Source organism: Passer montanus, unplaced genomic scaffold, assembly GCF_014805655.1.
Source record: "Passer montanus isolate IOZ18808 unplaced genomic scaffold, ASM1480565v1 scaffold37, whole genome shotgun sequence".
NCBI lineage: Eukaryota > Metazoa > Chordata > Aves > Passeriformes > Passeridae > Passer > Passer montanus.
The window spans coordinates 2,187,859-2,203,464 of record NW_024368485.1 but is presented as its reverse complement, the minus strand read 5'-3'; the positions used below and the strand labels follow the sequence as shown (position 1 = coordinate 2,203,464).

General features: G+C 39.0%; 1 protein-coding gene across 4 annotated transcripts in view; it reads left to right on the top strand.

Annotated features, from left to right (window-relative positions):
* MACROD2 (mono-ADP ribosylhydrolase 2) overlaps nt 1–15,606 on the top strand; it is an 852,624-nt gene that overhangs the window by 595,405 nt on the left and 241,613 nt on the right. For all 4 annotated transcript variants that reach the window (XM_039717140.1, XM_039717141.1, XM_039717139.1 and 1 more), the window contains exon 8: nt 2,635–2,708. In XM_039717140.1, the coding sequence (XP_039573074.1) occupies nt 2,635–2,708 (74 nt within the window). The remainder of the gene's footprint in view (nt 1–2,634; nt 2,709–15,606) is intronic.

Below are 15,606 nucleotides of genomic sequence, written 5' to 3'. Positions count from 1 at the left end.
TGCCAACCCTCTCTTTTTCTCCAGGCAAATAAGCACAGCGAAGTCCTGAACCCCATGGCCAATGTGTGCTTTTTTTGTGCCCTTGTCCTTTTCAGTATGCTGGAGGAGCACTCACTGCAGTAACATGGCCCAGTGTCACTCATTACTTTACCTGTTTTATCTTTTGTGAAATTGAGCCTTTAGCCAGAATTGCCTGAGCTGCTGCTCCAGCAGTCAGTAAACTGTGAGGCACCTCGAGCTCATTTCTCTCAAGTAATTTGATTCCCACGTGCTTCCTGAGATTGCTTTTTCCCTGAAAGTGGGAAGGAGGGGATGTGGGTGCAGATGGGAGCAAACCAGAAATGTTATGGCAGGCAAATGTAGGCTAGAGATAAAAACAATGCAAAAGCATGTTTTAACAGATCCCATCTTGCTTTATCTTCCTTTAACCCAGTCCTATAAACAAAAATATTTTTCTGTTTGAGAATCAGAGACACAGGGGCTTTTGTGCTGGTGCAAGGTTTGCAACAGGAGGCTAATTCCATCCTGCTTCTGCATATAGTCAGTAAGATAATCCATAAAATTTTCAGGAATGTGTGTAAAATGCTAATTAGATGATTCCTTTTGGGGGGTGGCTGATCATAAAAAGCTCTGATGGATTTCAGCGTATTTTCTGAAATCACACGCACAGAATTCAAGGCTGTTTATTTAGGCTGCTGAACTGTTTCCTTTACATTGTGGTGACTTAGAAGTAATTGAAAGCCAGTTTTCTAGATAAGGTTCTATTTAAGACTGGTTAGTATGGCAGCAGTTTCTAAACAGTGTACAATTTATGGGGAGAGTCTATACAATACCCAGTGCTTTATCACCATTTTGGCCAGCTACCCTGCTGCAAGGGAGTGAAAAACAAGCCTGAAAAGTTAATCTTGCTGGAGGGAGAATTGTTCTGAAAATAAACCATTCAGTGCATAAACAATAGTATATCAGTTGTCTGAAATATGCATTTGTCCCTCTGCATGGTGTTCATTTTATGTCCAGGCAGAGCTACCACACTCGGGGTATGGAATTTCTATGTGAAAAAGTCCCAGTTTGTTAGCTAGGATATTGCTAATCTGAGCAGATGGTCTGCTCAGAGCTCTGTTATTTTGTGTTATGAAAATGAGGCTGCTGGAAGTCCCTGCTTTGGGTTTCGTTAGTGGTCGTTAGTTGGTGTCATGAGACATATGCCTTGATGATATCAGCAGCATTATTAAATGTTACAAGAATTTATTTTCCCAGCAGCAACAGAAGTATCCACAGTAACATTTGTAGGGTCTAAGCTAGTTTTCTGTCTTGGACTTGGTAACTATATTTTTTAAAATGTAAAAATATGCTTTATTGAGAAATGTATTCAAAAGAAGCACATGCTAAATGGTATTATCCAAAATTGACTATTTTACTTGTTTTTCTTGATGAATTGTTGTCATCTGTCACTTCAGAACAGTACATATACTGCTGGAGAAAATCTTTGCAGAGTCAATTTACAGGGAGTGATGTTTTGGGAATGTGATTCAGTGGAGGGATTTTGGTTTGGGTTGGATTTTTTCCTAACCTTGCATTGCACAAATTCTGAAAGAGGGTTAAAGAAAACATAAGTCAGAAAGCTGAAAATGTATAATTTGTTGCAGTATCTGTGTTTCAGTTTATGGTGCAAGGGTGATGTATGATGTAAGAAAGGCTGTATCTACACAGCTGTATTCCAAATTTCATTACTCTTTCTAACCCTGTTGCTTGCTTGTCCACTGTGCCTGCAGCTCCACCTCTTCAAAGCCTGTTCTGTTAATCTAACCTGCTGAGAGCAATTCATACAGCTTATGGGGTTTTATTTTTAAATCCTCACAGAAATTATTGGCTGCCCCCAAGTTAGGAATTTAAAGGAAAATTAAATTAAGGTGCCTAAGTAATAAAAGCATCCATGAATTTGATAGGTGGAAACCATCAAAGCAAAAAGTCTGTATCCCTGGAAAGAGTTTTGTTACTGTTTAGTGCTGGGAGGAATTACTGTTGCTAATGTATCATGCAACATAAGGTCTTAACCACATGCTTATGCTTCGTGAATTCTTTAATTTCCAAAGTTGTTTGTTATGATTCAGGTCATAAATTGAGAGATTTCCAAATCAAACATTTCTCTTTATAAGGTCTATGGCACTGGGGTCATAGTGTGGTATAGTTTTGCTGACAGATGGATTAAAGAAAGAAAGCCTTAAGAAAACCCTTATGCCTTAAGAAATGTCCGAATTTTTCTTGCTGCCATGAAATGTAAGCCTAATATTTGTTACTGTGATATATGTGTTGAATGCTTGCCTGCCTAGTGTGACACATGTATAGCTCTGTATTGTTTCGTCTTCTCTTGAGCAGTGGACTTTTCTTAACTGGAGTCAAGGAAAAAAAAAATCCAATAAAGCATTGTTGTGCCCATTTTCAATTTATTTACCTGGGGGAAAATGTAACAGATGTTGCCTAAAACCTTTATACAAACCTGTGAAGAAGGGAGTTGACCAATTGTAATTCCAAAATATTTTAAATAAGAGGAAGATAAAAAGCCCAGATTTTTATTTTCTTGTATATAAAAGAAATTATACCTTTTATTTATCTCCCATTTCTTCTCTTTTTTAGGTTTTCCAAATGAGCCTGCTGCTGTCATTGCCCTTAGCACTATTAAGGGATGGTTAAGCAAGAATCACAATGAGGTATGGAATAAAATAATTTTTTTTTTTCAAATTTCTGTTTAAGGTTATGGTCGTTGACTCCAAAACTGTGAAAAGAGTAAACATAGGCTTGAACCTTGAAGTCTTTTATTATTTAGTCTTAAGACCAGTGAAGTCAGGTCAGGACAGTATAGCCAGGGGAAGATTTTTATGTCTAAAAGCTATACTAGAATTCAAAGGAAATACCTTTGTTTGAAACCATGCTGTGCATTTCCTGTGCATTGTAATCTTTCCTGGCAAAGCAGAAGACTGTTCTCTTCCAAAGCTGTTTCTGAGCATCAGAGTTTTTGGGTAATAATGAGGAGATTCTTGGAAAGGAAATGTGCATACCAGTTGTCAGTGGAAACGGCCACCAAAGGTCAGTGGTGGTCCAGAGGTCACTTTACAGTAAAGAGCTGTAGGTTCCTATTTTGTGTTTTCAATAATTTTTTTGTTTCCTTACTGTTAAGTATTCATTTTCCCAGAAACACTCACTATTTTTTAATAGTACTGGTCATCTTCCAGTGGCAACATAATAGTGATTATTTGTACAAGACAAAAATTGCTTTTAACAGAATGATCTGCGTCACTCCCCTTTCCAGTGTTTGCCTTTCTCTGTTCTTAGTGTTGGATGGGAGAAGTGCAGCAAAAAAGTGGCAAAACAAAAAAAATCATCATGTCTTAAACTTACAGTCTACCTGTTTCCTCATGATGACAGCCAGCAGATTTCAGACTGTTAAAGTTGTTTGGTATTTTGTCTGAAAACATTGAACAAAGCATTCAGTGGAGAAGCACTGCATACAAGGACATAATTATTAATATTTTTCTCTAGCAATATATTCAGGGAGCCTATTTTTTCCCAAGAATCTGGTATGTCAGGGTGTGAATTTAGCGGGTTTATGTGGTTTTGTTTGGTTTTTTTGCCAAATTTGGATTGAAAGGAAGTAATATGTTGAGATTTGAGCGGTACAGTTGAGGTTTTCATACCTGGAGGTGCACTAAGGAGGGCATACCTGTTTGGACACCGATTCTTTGCAGCACTGAGTAGTAGGTTGATGTGGTTTTTGCTGCTGTCACAGTTGCTTCCCACAGCTAGAAAGCTGAGAAGTGAAGCAGGAGTTTTGGGTGGACAGAGTTGATTAAATCTTGACCTAAATCTCATCAGTTTAGCCCTAAACATACATTTTTGAGATCTTGTCTTTTTGTAATTTTAATTTTGATGTGTAAAGTTAAAACCAGTATGTTTATGGTGTTTACCATCTTATAATTTCTGCTAGCTTCATTTTTACCACATAATTTTAAAAAATAGGCTAAAACTTTTGGCTTTGGTTTTTGCTCCAGAAATAAGCTTTTCTTCCTCAAAAGCTGAGTCTGTATTGTATATACACCTCCTGCCTTGCTCCTCCCAAACTCCAATTTAACCAGAATTACTTGTATATAAATACCTGTCATTTGTAATATTTGGACAGTAAAAGGAGCCCAGGCTGTCCTAAATACAAAGCAACTATTTAGTTATCCTACTCATCTTACACCACTGTTGTTTTTTTCAATTTGGACTAATGCAGCTCATAGTTGTTGTCTTAAATGTGTTTTGCCTAACATCCTGAATCCCAGCCTTGCCAAGCTGAGGTCACACTCTGATGTACTTGAAGACATATGGGTGGTGGAATTAAATAACATTACTGATGATGATGATGATGATGATGACTCAGAGCTGTTCCCCCAGAGTTTTTGTTGATTTTCAAAGGAAGTGGAGTATTAGGTTTCTGTCAAGATACATTTTGAAGGTTTGGTTATCCACAGTACTTTCTTGCATGAAGCTTACTATCTTCCTAAGGTTTTTCCACAATCCGTTGGCTTAAGTTTTAGATTATGGCTTACTGGCATGTTTTACATGTCATAAACAGGATAGCAGCAAAATAAAGATACTTTATTGGAGACAGCAGTAACTTGTGCAGTAGAAAGGATCTTTGGGAAGCATGACAGGATAGCAGCAAAATAAAGATACTTTATTGGAGACAGCAGTAACTTGTAAAAAGGATCTTTGGGACGCATACCATTACTGGGTTTCTGTCATTTAATGCATGTAGCGATGTGAGCACAGTTACCTGGTTTAAAAGAACTGATGTAGCTCTGTGCCAGGTGTCAATCTGATCCATTTTATATTTTTATGGAACCACAGAATGTTTTGCATTTCAAGGAAACTTGAAGTGCATCTAATTCCAGCTCCTGCTATAGGCAGGGATGCTACCCACTGTACCAGGCTGCTCAGGGCCCCATCCTGGCCTTGAACACCTCCAGGGATATGTACACGTAATGCCTTCGACTAGATTTTTTGTTTTGTGTAGTAATATTATACATTAACCAAGCTTTTCCCCAGAGTATCTCATCATAGAGCAGTGGAATTAAGAGGACTTTCTGTGCTTAAATACGGTCTCCTCTTGTTGCACACAGCCATATGATAATAGTGCTTTCTACAGTTTTGTCTTAAAGACAGATCAATTCCCACTACACCCACTGGATATTTAAATTCCCATTTTCTAGTCTGGGAGCAAAACCTCTAATGATCTGGCATGAGGGCAGCTTTTTAGAGTGCTGTCTGCATCTCCTTCTTGTTACCACTGACCAAACCTGCTCTCTGGTACTGTCTGTGCTGTCAAGATGAGTTGGTGTGTCCTGCTAACAGCCTCTCCTGAACAAGAGAGGCCTCCTGCACTAGGCTCTGCCAGAGTTAAATTAATCACAGTCAGCTTCTTTCCCTCAACCTTTGTTCTGCAATCTGCCTTGCCTGTGGAAGGTTCTGCTCCTTTAGTCCCAAAGGTGTCTGGCAGCCAGTTATACCCTTGGACCTAACCACTCACTAAGGTCTCAAACTCCTTGACTGTAGAATGTGAATTGACTGATTGAATTCAAGAAGTTTTAGTGCAAGACAGAGAGCATGCTCACCAGGGAATCTGCCTCCATAGCAATATACCTGGCAAAAACAGGTAGGTGAATAAGATGGAAAGCTGACAAATTTCCGAGTCTTTTGTTGTGCTCTACAGCAGCCATTTCTTGTCTGCCTTGCAGCAACCCAGGAATCTGTGACAAATTCAGGAAAGATAAGGCAATGTTCTTGTTTTCACCTCTCTACCCTTCTGTAGTACTTCAGAGAGGTGAAAACAAGAACATTTGTTTTCAACAAATTCCTTTGATGCTATAATGAAGATTTTTTTAGATATTGATATTAATTCCAAATGTAAATAAAGCAGTTGCTATATTCCTTAGTCAGCCCAGAGGCCTGAAAATGTAACTTGAATGACTTCTGCAAGCCATGTTAGAGTCCTGCAAATTTCTCTGTCATAGTATTTAAAAGACAAGTGATTTGCATTTAATAAAAGGTTTTCTTATCCAAGCCCATCGTTGTGCTTGACCCCTCAGGTGTTTGTATAAAAACTTATTAGCATGCTTAACTCTGATGTCACTTAGATGAATGTCTCATTACCATGCAAATGGAGTTGGCTGCTTTCTGAGGTTAATTGTTACAAAGCAACAGAGAGGTATTTCTATTGTAATTTACTCAACACACAGCCACCGTAGTCCAGCAGCCTAAAACTCAACTGCATCAAGTTGTCTGGGAAAAACAACCATATTTTAAGTAGTGGTTTGGACTCGGTTTTGTGTAGCAGCAGCACCCTTCCACTCTTGAAATGAAGCCCTTAGTCAAACTAATCTCTGGCCATGCTTTACACCAAGGTTTGCTGACTTGCAGCCAGGGGGCAAATCTAGTTTAGAAGCTGGTAAATGATGTTGTGCTGTAAGTGTAGAAATCCCTTGGAGCAAACTCCCCAGTATGGCCTCAGTCAGCAGTAGTGGTTAATTTACTGCAGACCACCTAAGTTATCTCCTTAGAAAGCTGTGTTTTCACTTTGCACAAAGTGCTCCAGAGGTTTAATAGAATTCTTCAGAGCACAAAATAGAACTGGAGTTCACTCTTTAGGAAATTACACCCTGGGATTCATTTTAAAATGCACATTAGGCTTTATAAACAGGTCAGAATGTTTGTTTCTGGGATAATTTGGCAAGGTTTGAGGTGTTTCCAAGTGATTTCCTGTATCTCAAAAACATTATGACAGCTTTAAATACTAGACCCCCTAATTACTGGGGGTGATGGGGAAAGGGTTATCTTTGGGTTTTTGTGGCAGATATCTAGAAATGTTTGCAATGATAGAAATTATCTATTTCTGCTTTGTTATGTTTCTCAAAAGGGTGAAAAATAAAAATACCTCAGCATGTGCCTCATCGGACAATCCACTGGCATGAAAAGCCTCAGGACTTTTTCACTGCTCAAGAAAAGACTTTATTTTAACAGCACATTTACTTTAAAGTATTGTTCTTTCTCTTGCACAATGTCTCACAACGTTTAATACATGGCCTGGTAGAACAACTAGGAAGATGCAATGGCATTGTGTGTGTCATTGAAATAACTGATACAAATTAAAAACAGATAAATGAGAAATAAATAAACACATTCTTGATTCCTTTTCATTAGACTCATTGCTGAAGAGAGGCTTTTTTCTTATTTTGCCTGAAATACATGAGACTTAGGTCCTTGTCTCTTCGCAGGTAGTTATATATCATCACACATCAAAAAAAAGTGAACAAAGGCATTGCTGAAGAGAGGCTTTTTTCTTATTTTGCCTGAAATACATGAGACTAGGTCCTTGTCTCTTCGCAGGTAGTTATATATCACACATCAAAAAAAAGTGAACAAAGCAGGCTCAGCAAAGCAGGCTAAGCCAAATCCCAGTCCAGCTGAAATGAGTGGAACTCTATTTTAATGGGGGTGGGAAGGTGGTCAGGATCACATTTGCTATACTCCTCATGACAATAATGTTCATGAGGAAACCCCTGTTTCTCTAGCTAGGAACACTCCAAGATGTGTGCCTTGTACTTGTGCTTCCCTTGGTGTTGTGCTCCATCCAAATATGATATGTGGGGGTATTTTCCACTACTAAAGGTAGGATAACTCATGCACCTAAAATGGTGCTGGGTACTGGTGACCAGTTTGGAGAGAGATACTGTGATGATCAGCTGCTGCCTGGGAGGGCAGAGCTAAGGGAGCTGCCACTGCTCTCTATTGCACAAAGCAGGCTTGCCTGAAAGATAATTTAAATATTAATTTTATTTTGTTTTTAATTTCTCTAACCCCCTTCTTTTTGTGGTCTCAGCAATCTAATTCTGGCTCTTCATTCTTCAGAGATAATTAAACAAAGTGGCATCTTGAGATGAGGTCTAGGCTTTATCTCTGCAGAAGGATGCAGATGGAGACAGCGTGTCTTGGAAAATGTTGCCTGATGCAGTTCCATTTAATGTAACTTCAGTTAGATTTCCCCAGGGCAGAGCAACTAACTTTCAACATGTATTCCAGAAAGGAGTGGAGTAGCTAGCTGGCACTATTTAATTAATGAAAGCAAGTATAAAAAAAACCCCAACATGTATATTAATGCAAACAACTGCCCTTAAGACAGCATGACTTTTACTTTTGATTTGTTTGTTTTCATGTTTACAGTTTTACAGTTGTCAACAAAACCATGTGAAATTTTGACAAAAATATATGTATTTATGCCTAAGGCAATATCTTTTAGTTTGGGCCTGTATTTATTATAAAGAATATTTATTACTCAGAAATAAAGCTCTGAAAATGCAGGTTTCAATTGAAGCCACTGACAGATCCTCAAGGACAGTAAGGGTGCCGATAAAAATTCATCCGGCTATTTTGGTCGCTCTGATATGCCAGTATCACTTGATTAACATAATCTCCTCCCCTCCCCCAGCACTGTTCTCTTGGGTAGGTTAAAAAATGATCTCCTTTCTATTTCTACATTCTAATTAGGTGGTAATCATATGCTGCTCTGATTGAAATGAAAATCAGCCATCATGCCACTGTCATCTTGCTGAAGTCGAGAAAAAAAATGCTTTTCAACTGGTACAAAATTTAAATTATTTGCTTGCTCTGTATAGCTGCTCTCTCACCAGGCTCAGAGAGATTCAGTGCTGTCCCCAAAGCCCAAATCTAACTATCATCCCTACAGACAATTCATTCTCTGAAATGATAAGGCAGCTGCCAAGGCAGCAATGCTTTTCTTCTGTGTTCTTCAGGCTGCTGTTTAGTAGAGGGGTGATAAAGCAAAGCGGACAAAGCCTGTCTTTGTTACACATAATGCTTTATTTATTAACTTGAAAAGGTTTTGGTATTTTTGCTACAGCTACTGAGAAGCAGGCAGGATGGATCCCTCCTGGACAGAACTGTTAGAGCTCATGATGGCTGGGAACGTCCCAGGCCAGTGTCCTGTGGTGTGGTTTCTGAGAGGGTCATTTGTGACCAAAATGAAACTGGGAGGAAGGATTTGGACCCATGGCTTTCTGACAATGCTTCCCTTTAAAATTTTTGGAGTATCAAGGAAATCCATGCATAGTGTAGATGTTTTCACTGAATACATCTTTGTAAAGGTTTGTCTAACCTTAGTGTACTGCATCAAAAACACCTTCAGTAACTCCACTACAGCTAATGAGTGTCACTAATACAAAACAGAGCTCTGCACGGGTTCTTTCGTGTTTACAGCAGTTAACTATCTAATAATTGAAATTTGCCAAAGAATTTGTTCTTTTTATTCTTACAGTTTAATAGCAGTTATGATAGCAGGAGCCTGGATAGCTTCAAAATTCTACAGGCGTGTAGCTAAATTAACAAAATTGTCTCTGCTTCAGGGCTGAGATTTTGTTTTGTTTCTTTGATTTATTTTTTTCCTTGTGGTTTCTGGGTGTTTGGAGGGGCCTTACAACTGTGGTGAGCAGTGTGAAAGAAATACTTAAAAAACAAGTATAAACAGTGGCTTTATTTTCCTTCTTGTTACTTCTTGCATGACAAAAAAGATCAGGATAACATCCTGTTATTTCAGGGTAACATCCTGTTATTATTTGTTACTGGCTTTCAGCCAGAAATCTGATCATTTCAACTGGCTCCTCAAATCAACACAATGCAGAAGAGGTCCAGCCTTCATTTTGGAAGGATTCAATTATTGTTGCTGCCTTTCTGGGGTCTTTAAATTGGCTTGTGTTCCTCATATGTAGGAATATGCAACTAAGGAATAACAATCCAGATACTTCATAAGTAATGGAGAAATTGCTGCAGCAGTCTTTGTTGTGCTTCTGATCTCTTCACATTAGTAAATGTGTAGTGATTTATGTTTGCTCTACTTTGGTGTCTGTCTGAAGTGTATTGGTGGGTTACAGCTGGGTCCTAGCAGGAGCTGTGCTGAGCTGGGGTAAGAGGAGAGAGGCAGTGGAGAAGGTTTTCCTTCTCTGTGGAGGTTTGCAGGGAGGCTCCCATTGTGGAGATATTCTCCTTTGGGAGACTGACAGGAGAAGCTGCTGCTAGGGGTGGGTTTGGCTGGCAGTCACCAGCAGGCATAAACCAGGTGGAAGGGCTGGGCACCAGCTGCTGGCCAGGCTGCCTGCCCAGCCACAGTCCCCAGGGAGGGAGATGGCACTGCTGGCACAGGCAGCAGCCCTTCTGCACAAAACAGGAGCACGTGCTTGTTTTTGCTGGCACTTCCCTGGCATCCTGCAGAGTGTGTGATGGCTTCTTTGGGTGCTCTGTTTCCAATAAACTCACACGGCTGTTTTGCTTCTGGAAAGGTGCCACTTTGGTTTGATCTAAATTCAGTTCTCTTGCCTGCAGTTTTTCCCAAAGCAGAATGTCCAAGGTGGAACATGAGGGTGAAATAATACTCAAATACAAAAAAATTGCATTAGGCGAGTCTCACACTGAAGCAAACATTGGATCACCCTATGAAGAACCAAACTGGTATGAAAGAAATAACTTTAAATAGAATATTTTGTTAGGTTTTATTCCACTTTCCCATCTAAGATCTGGCCAATTCCTACCATCGTTTCCACCCGCATCAGCCATCAACAGTAGGTCACAATCAAATATACACAGAAGGAAACCCACATGGATCCTTATAGCCAGAGTGCATTCCCTATGAGGAACAGAACGAGTTTATTGCTGCTAGACTTCAGCATCTTGACATATAGTTTGAGATATATGATTCTGACATTTAATAGGTTAGATGATATTGGCCACATACTTCATAGGTTCTGTATCCTACTGTATTCCTGGGAAGGTGAAAAATAGGTCTGTCTATTAAATATGAAATGACAGAACAGATTGAGAAGAGCACTGTGGATGTGGAAAGCATTGACAATGAGGACCTGTGCAAAGATGGGAATGATGGCAGGCTTCCAAGATGAAATAACTGAAAATTAATATAGAACAAATTGCTGAAATTTAAATGTGAGAACAGTTTAAGGGTGCATATGACCTTCCTACTTAGACTTCAGGACAGATTGTGTGATTTTTCATTTGTTTGGGATTAAGAAAAAATGGAAAATAAATTAGGTGAGCTATGAAATTCATCACTTCCACAGGAATTGTAAGCAATGCTTCATGGGAAGAGTTTTTGAACAAATTCCATACAGAGACTTACTCAGGTTTCTCCTTACTTCTAACCTGATCTCCCATGAGATAAAAAATGAAAATTACCTTTTACAAGCATAGACTGTTTACAGCTACTAAATCTAAATAGAATTAATTTCTCGAAGCCTTATTTTCTTTTTACCTACATAAAAAAAGAAAAGGATGAATATACTTTGTGGCTAGTAAAATAAGTAGAAAACAACCAGTGGTTAGATGATAAATACGGGTGAGGGTGAAAACAGAATTAAGTAGCTTTAAAAGCAATATAATTTTACAGTTGAGATGAAAGTTTCCATGGCACAGAGCACAGCTTTGACTTGCAGTTATGCCTTGTAAATAACAAGGTCAGCGTTGCAATGTCTCTCTTATTTTCTGTCTTCATCCTGATTCAGTAGCACACTTTCATTCGGGAGTAAATTTGCATTTACCAGAAGTGAATTTGGGATGCTTTTCTGAACCAGGAGTAGTGAACTTCTCTGAGCTAGTATATTTGTCTCATCTTTGCTATTAGACCTAAGATACCACTTGGTAGGACACTCCCTGCTCTTTTTTAGGCTGAAAAGAAATACTAAGAATCAGCTGCTATATCTTCATCCACATGATCAATGCTCAGTAAATCCAAGGGAATATGTGTCTTTCTGATTTCTCCCCCTTGCAAGGAACTAGGGCCTTTCACGAACCCATGTCTGAATTTCCTAGATTTGATGATGTGTGAGGAAGGGATTTTTCAGGTTCTGCATTATTTTCTGGTTTCTTCCATACAGCTTTTCCACACGCTTAAAAGGCACTGTGCATTTAAACCTCAATCTGGCTACATATTTTCATGTTGGGGGAAGGGTTTTATATGTAATTTTCAGCCTTTCCTGCTGGAAATTTCACCTTTCATTTAAAGTCCCTTTGGGTTTATGATCTGACTAAAAAGTTAGAAAACCTCAGTCTCCTATTTGCATATCCATAGACTTATTCTTTAGTTTAGATGTCGAGGGATTGTTTTATAGATAAAATGCATTCTATACGAATAATTTAATTTATTCTTTTTGTTTTTGCATTTTTTACAAAAGTGCATGTCAAATGTCTTCTCCATGTGTGGAAATAAGTCTTTGGACTTGCACTGTTGGTTATTGTTGTGCATATCCATAGACTTATTCTTTAGTTTAGATGTCGAGGGATTGTTTTATAGATAAAACACATTCTATACAAATAATTTAATTTATTCTTTTTGCTTTTGCATTTTTTTTAAAAAGTGCATGTCAAATGTCTTCTCCATATGTGGAAATAAGTCTTGGAACTTGCACTGTTGCTTATTGTTATAGGAGTTGGGTGCTCAAACCTAAAACGAAACAAACTTATCACAGAGCACTTTGACTCCCCTGACTTCAATCCTGATGCCTGTTGGATGATAACCTCTTCCCTGTGGATGTTTAAACAAGCATCTCCCTTTGGGGTTGCATATAATAATATATGATCTGTATGATGATAACCTCCTGTTGGGAAATGTTTCAGAAGAGACAGTAGAAATGAAGTGCTTCAGTCCTGCTGACTGTGTTCCCTGTTAAAATCTCTCCCTACAGACATCATATAAAGTTCATTAATTCTTACAAAGCAAATATGTTTCCCTTCAGACAGCTGAGGTGCCACTGCCCTTGATTTTTGTTGGATTCTGTGATCTTTGAGTGTTATATAACATAACTGCAAAATCTCATTAATATGCCTGCTTTGATTTGTAGGATATCCTAAACAATTTTTACCTAGTGTCATTTTTATGGGGCATATCATATGAGAATAAAATCTCATCTTAACTACAGGCTGCTTATGTGTGCATGCTTGTCACTCCGACACCTCTGATGGTGTCTGAGTCTTCATGGGAGTTTGGGAAATGCCTGGCATGCTCTTGGTACTGAATAGCTTATTAGCAAGGTGGAGTTGTGTATGTAAGAAATTGCTGTACTGCAAATTATCAAAGATACTTGTAATTCAGTGTTCTGAAGGGTAGGCTTCTGCAGACTAACACGAGTCTTCAAAGCCTTCCTAAATTTTCCTAGAGGTGGAATCTTTGCAGTGAAGGAATTTTTGCATCACTGTTGCTAGCAAGAAAGGATGGGCACAAGGATCCCTAATCAGGGAATCACAGAATGCTCTGAGTTGGAAGGGACACACAGGAATTCTCAGGTCCAACTAGGGTGGTAGTGTTAGTGTTATAGGAGGTAGAGAAAAAGCCTGAATTAGCTCCCACGTAGAAAGCACAAGCATTTGCAAAAAATACAGTGGTTTATTTATTAGCACTTGTGGTAGTGTGAGCGTGGTGCTTCAGTTTCTGCAATGCTCTCTTTGAGACAGAGAAGTCTTTGAGGGACAATCCCAGGACACGCAATTTATAGTCATGGTACTCCAAAAATAAATCTAGCTTGTATGATGCCTCCAAATAGCAGAATCTGAGAGGGAAAGAAGCAACTATAATTTTTTTTCTGAGCTATTAAGAGAATAAAGAATTATAGGTATCTAATACCACATAAAAATAATAATTCAATGTGAGATTGCCCAGTGAAATGGGATTTCCACCTAAATGATGAGTAACTTGTCTTTATTAGTGATTCATGGTCATCTCTTTTGTTGTGTATGTGGGGAAAAAGGGATCCTGCTGCTGTCAAATGAGCTAAGATCTGGGGCAGATGTCTAGCTGTGGACAGCCATGGAGACCCTGTATGGTTTTTTCTCTGTGGCCTGGACTGGAAATAAGCAGGGGTAGGGAATTCTCACATTGTCTCTGACCAAGAATATTGCCTGACCTTTAGAAATGAAGTGCTGAGAAGCAGTTTCATCCAGATTTTTAGCTGAAAAAAAATCTTAGTTGAAAGGGAGAGGTATCATAGATCATGTAAGTGCACTGTTGGCTAGTGGGTTTTCTGAAGTGTGCTGGTGGAAAAAGTTGATTTTGGATGTCCAGCATATCCAAAGCAGTCACATGGAGTAAAATTAATTGCTGATACAAGGATCTGGCAGGTTTCAGTATGCACTGCTCTCCCCTCCTTTGTACTTTCTTTTCACTTTCTTCCTTTCAGCCACCCCTGTTCTGCCCCCTGTGTGAGTGGTGAATGTGCCTATTTATATTTGGCTTTATTGCCTGGACATTTAGCTGAGTGCTTTGGATCAGGATGTGAAAAACAAAGGCTGTACCTCCACTCTGGGTCTATCTCTTGTGCTGCAGCTTTTGTTTTTAGGTAGGGATTTCAAGTCCAGCTGCTCCTTATTGACCCTGTGGGGAAATGGCAAGTTGAATCAATTATTTGACATGCACATTCTCTGTTGGCACAATTCTCCAGAGCCTTATAATGGCACAAATTATGATACTTGCTAGTGAAAAAAGAAAGTTACAATTGGGTATAGCAATTAATATGCAATTAAGAAGGCATTCTTTTTTCTTCCCAAGTATTTTTTCCCAGCTATTTTTAGATTTGAATTGACTGAATAGTTAAAGAATTGCTTTTGGAGAGGACGATGGTAATAGTATTTTTTTCCTGCATGAGCTTTGATTTTTCTTCCTGCAGGGACAGCAAGAAGCACAGACAGCTGTTATTCAAAACAAAACTGAACATAAAATGCTATCAAACCATTTAGTGTCTCTGAACTACAATGCAGCAGTTTTATGTTTTAATGATGTATTGTTTTTTATTACGCATGGCATTGGTGTTCAAACTTACATTTGGTTAGGAAAATAATGAGATTTGAAGGTAAATGTCGTGTATATCTGGAAACAATCTATGTCTGAGGCATTTTGTTAATTTCCCTGCTGCCCAGGGTGGTGACATTGCCCAGCAGGATGAAACGAGGAAGAGGTTGAAGGGTGTTGGGCTGTGCACGGGTTGAGATGTCAGCACAATCTGAAATGACAACGTCTGGGAGCAAAAGAGCAGAGCAGTCCCAGCCCCCTTTGGCCCATGGCAGCGCTGCTGGGGCTCCAGCATGGGTGTCAATTTGTGCCAGCGCCTGCAGCGCTTTTTGTGACAGTGACACATTGTCACTTTGGACCTGGGCTGAGACACTCAGGGCCACCAAGCAGCCCCAGTTCAGCTGCTCTGCCCCCTCAGACACCTACGCTGTGTTTGACCTTGTGATGTACAAGAAGTAAAGACTATTTTATAATAGTCTCCAGAGCTGTCATGTCCCAGTTTTCAGCTAGATTAATTAGCACCCGTGTGAGTAATTCCATGCGTAGTCATTTTGAGCTGATGATTTTCTTCCAGATTATTTTCTTCTAAATGCTCTAGGAAGTGGTTTGGAAGAAATATTCAGTGGTAATAAAGGTATTTATGCATGTGAAGCCATAGATGGTGTCTATTTTATAAAGCTTTTTCAAATGAAAATATATGACAAGTATAAGGT